At 46.8% G+C, this 3,490-nt stretch overlaps 1 protein-coding gene across 1 annotated transcript; it reads left to right on the forward strand.

Moving 5' to 3' along the window:
- Positions 1 to 689: 689 nt before the first annotated feature.
- PATE1 (prostate and testis expressed 1) lies at positions 690 to 3,490 on the forward strand. The gene is made up of 4 exons (XM_066254451.1): positions 690 to 741; positions 1,037 to 1,075; positions 2,092 to 2,208; positions 3,357 to 3,490. The coding sequence occupies exons 1-4, from the start codon at positions 690 to 692 to the stop codon at positions 3,488 to 3,490; spliced, it is 342 nt and encodes a 113-aa protein (XP_066110548.1).

Consider the following 3,490-nt stretch of genomic DNA (forward strand, 5'->3'; position numbering starts at 1 on the left):
TTTTCAAACCTGGGTCCACAGCATCCCAAGTCAACGCTCTATCCACTGTGCCACCACCAGTCTGACTCAAATTTACATCTAACAAAAGTCTAAGTCTCAACCATTGGTAACTCCAAGAATGGGAAGCAATTTCCTTCTCAACTCTGATGAGGATTTGCCTCATTCTGATGATTGACAGTGAGAAACTAGTCCCCTCATGAAAACCCTCTGTCAATTCCTCTGGGCTTAACCTTTCCCCCTTTCTTTCTCATTCCTTGTACCTTTTTAAGACTCTGTATTCCACCTTCTTTTGCCCTTTCTGCATTCCAATTATTTGCACTCATATATTCTCTCTGCTTTAATGAGCACCTTGGTGATGATGATTCTGAATCCTACCTGCCCACCCCTAATTTACCCTTGTACTCTCCCAAAGTGTGGTATAATGAAAAGACCATAGAACGTGACATCAAACATCCTGACTGATAGGACTGGAATAAATCAGGTGCAGAATGTACCTAACCAGCACTTGTCCCCACCAATTTGCCGAAAACAGAAATGACAGGCACTGGTTTCCCTAGGAGCGAAATGGTCTTTGAATGACTTTCACAGTGTCCCTGCCCCTAGCCTTTCTTGGGGAAGCCCAACGTGGCAGATGTATAAATAAACACCTTGCAGCTTCCTGCCCTAACTTATTCGTTTTTCCTTCCAAAATGGACACATCCCTCCTGCAGGGACTCCCTATTCTGCTCTGCTGCTTTACAGGTGAGTTCCTAGGGTTGACAATTGGAGAGATGTGTGAAGGACCCTGGAATCGGTTGGGGTTCCCATGACAGAGGCTTCCCATGGGGAGCCCTATGGTAACAGAAGCTGCCTTTCTAATGCCATGCCTTCTGCCACAGTGCATCATGTCCTTGGGATCTTCCCCAAAGCTGAATCCTCCCCTCACAGGGGAAAAGTGGTAGATTATAAGGAATTGAGAAGATTTTCACAGAACCTGTGAGGTGGGGTTTGTTAAAATGAGGTCTGCAGAGAGTGTATCTTTTTTTTCCCCAAACAGTACTATCTGGGTCCTTTTTAAGCAGAGATCAGTCTTCGGGTGAGTAGAAATGGATCAGGGGTGTGGGAGGGAGAAGTTTAGAGGAGGGGTGAGATGAGAGGGGAAAGGGTGGGCATTGGAGATGAAAGGGAATCCAGAGATAGACCCTAATTTCAACACTCAGCAACCTCTTCCTGCAGAATGGGGCTGGGATTGGAGCTCATTCTGTTTGACAACATAACGTGAATAGCAGTGGGCAAGGCTTGGGGCGAGTTAATAAAGAACAAGAGAACGGGAGAGTAGAAAGGGAAATGTTGACTTTATAGGCATTAGCTGGCGAAATCCAAAGTGTAACTCCTTAAGGAATTTCAGCTGCTTTCTCCCACTGTCAGCTTCCAGACACACATAAGTAATAATGCCACATAAGATCAATAAAAAAGAAGAGAACGAGGTAAAATAATTATGTTTCTCTCTCTCCTTCTGGTCTGTGATGCACCCTGTGAGAAGGGGTAGGGGAGTCTGAGAGGCCAGATAGAGGTGAAGGGAGTTAAAAGGAGGGAAGAGTATAGAGGTGCCCTGAGATGGTGATCAGGCTTTGGAGGGACAGGAATGGCCTGTTGTCCCCAGGTTAAGAGAACAGAACGGACCCCATGCATTACAAGGATTAAAAAGGCTTTATGCCAGGCAAACTCTTAGGCAAAATTGCAGATCTGTTTTACGTTTCATTTCTCTTTGCCAGCACAGATTTCCGTCTACTTCATGAAAGTAATTTACGTGGTGAGTATGAAGAGGGCATGATCTGATTATCTCAGCCTTGATTTTGTTCCTCTTTTCCTTTCTTTCCTATCACCCCTCCCCTTTTTTTCAGTTTTATTCAGTCTAAAACTGTTGAGACCGTAAACCCTGGTCTCTCTCCTGGCTTAGGCTATGTTAATAGAAGCAGATGCCCGTGTTGAATGGGTCTCTGGCAAAGCCCTCCAGGCTCCAAACAGCATTCTAACCTGAAGGGGATTCTTCCATGGCAGTGTGAGATCTGCTCTTGCTTTGGTTTCCCTATTCTCTGATCCAAATTGTAGAAGCAATTCAGTGTCGGATGTGCCACCTCCAGTTTCCAGGAGAGAATTGTACCAAAGCCAGAGGAATATGTACTGCAACAATGAATGAGGCTTGCTCAACCGGGACGATTTTTAAAAGTAAGTTGTGGGTTGGGGGAAGAAAGAAGGGACCGAGGAAGCAGACAGGGACACATTAGCCATTGTACAAAAAGGGGCCTCACTTTACTGTGGGCAGTATCAGCCCTGGAGAAGCTGGTGTCTCTATTCCAATCATAGGCCATAATGATCAATAGGGGACATGGGCCTGTAGCTATAGAACCAATAGCTTGAGAAGCTTGAAGAAAACAACAGTAGAGAAGCAACTACCTGGGTGAGAGATCAGGGAGAACAGCTTCTGTTTTTGTCCCGTCTGGAATTTCTTGTGGGTGGCTTTCAACTGTGGAAATAGAAGGGCTGGGTCAGCAGTAAAGACTGGCTTAAATATGAGCCCTTGATGGGTAAAACTAAACATTATTATCTTTTCTCCTATCCTTTATGCTAAGTGATCCCTTGGCATTTATAATCCTTACTTAAACCAGTGCCATTTCTCAATCGAAACATCCGGCTTTGGCAATCCCAGAATTGCTGTTGTCATTATCTCCCCTTCTCCAATTACTTTTTCTTTTTCTTTCTTTCTTTTTTTTTTTTTTTAATTCTTTTTAGAAGCTGGAAACGGGGAGAGACAGTCAGACAGACTCCCGCATGCGCCCGACCGGGATCCACCCGGCACGCCCACCAGGGGCGACGCTCTGCCCACCAGGGGCGATGCTCTGCCTACCAGGGGGCGATGCTCTGCCCCTCGGGGCGTCGCTCTGCCGCGACCAGAGCCACTCTAGCACCTGGGGCAGAGGCCAAGGAGCCATCCCCAGCGCCCGGGCCATCTCTGCTCCAATGGAGCCTTGGCTGCGGGAGGGGAAGAGAGAGACAGAGAGGAAGGGGGGGGGGGTGGAGAAGCAAATGGGCGCTTCTCCTATGTGCCCTGGCCGGGAATCGAACCTGGGTCTCCCGCACGCCAGGCCGACGCTCTACCGCTGAGCCAACCGGCCAGGGCCTCCAATTACTTTTTACAACAACTCTACTATTGCCTTTCATTTGGGAAGCAAGCCCCCAACTTGCATCTTCCAGTTCCTCACAGTTGAAAAACAGAGCCTTAAACTACATAAGGTTGTTTATATATGCTGGTGTAGGCTGGAAAGAAGTTTCTTTGCAGAAGTTCTTGGCTGATCTGTTTCTCCTCCCTCTTGCAGAAGATGGTACTCTCTGGTTAACCTTCATGGGCTGCCTAAAGAACTGTGCTAATGTGAACAATATGAAATGGAGTATCTATTTGGTGAACTTCAGGTGCTGCAGGTCCTCTCACTTTTGTAATGATTACATCTAG

This window comes from Saccopteryx bilineata, chromosome 2 (genome assembly GCF_036850765.1).
Source record: "Saccopteryx bilineata isolate mSacBil1 chromosome 2, mSacBil1_pri_phased_curated, whole genome shotgun sequence".
Classification (NCBI taxonomy): Eukaryota; Metazoa; Chordata; class Mammalia; order Chiroptera; family Emballonuridae; genus Saccopteryx; species Saccopteryx bilineata.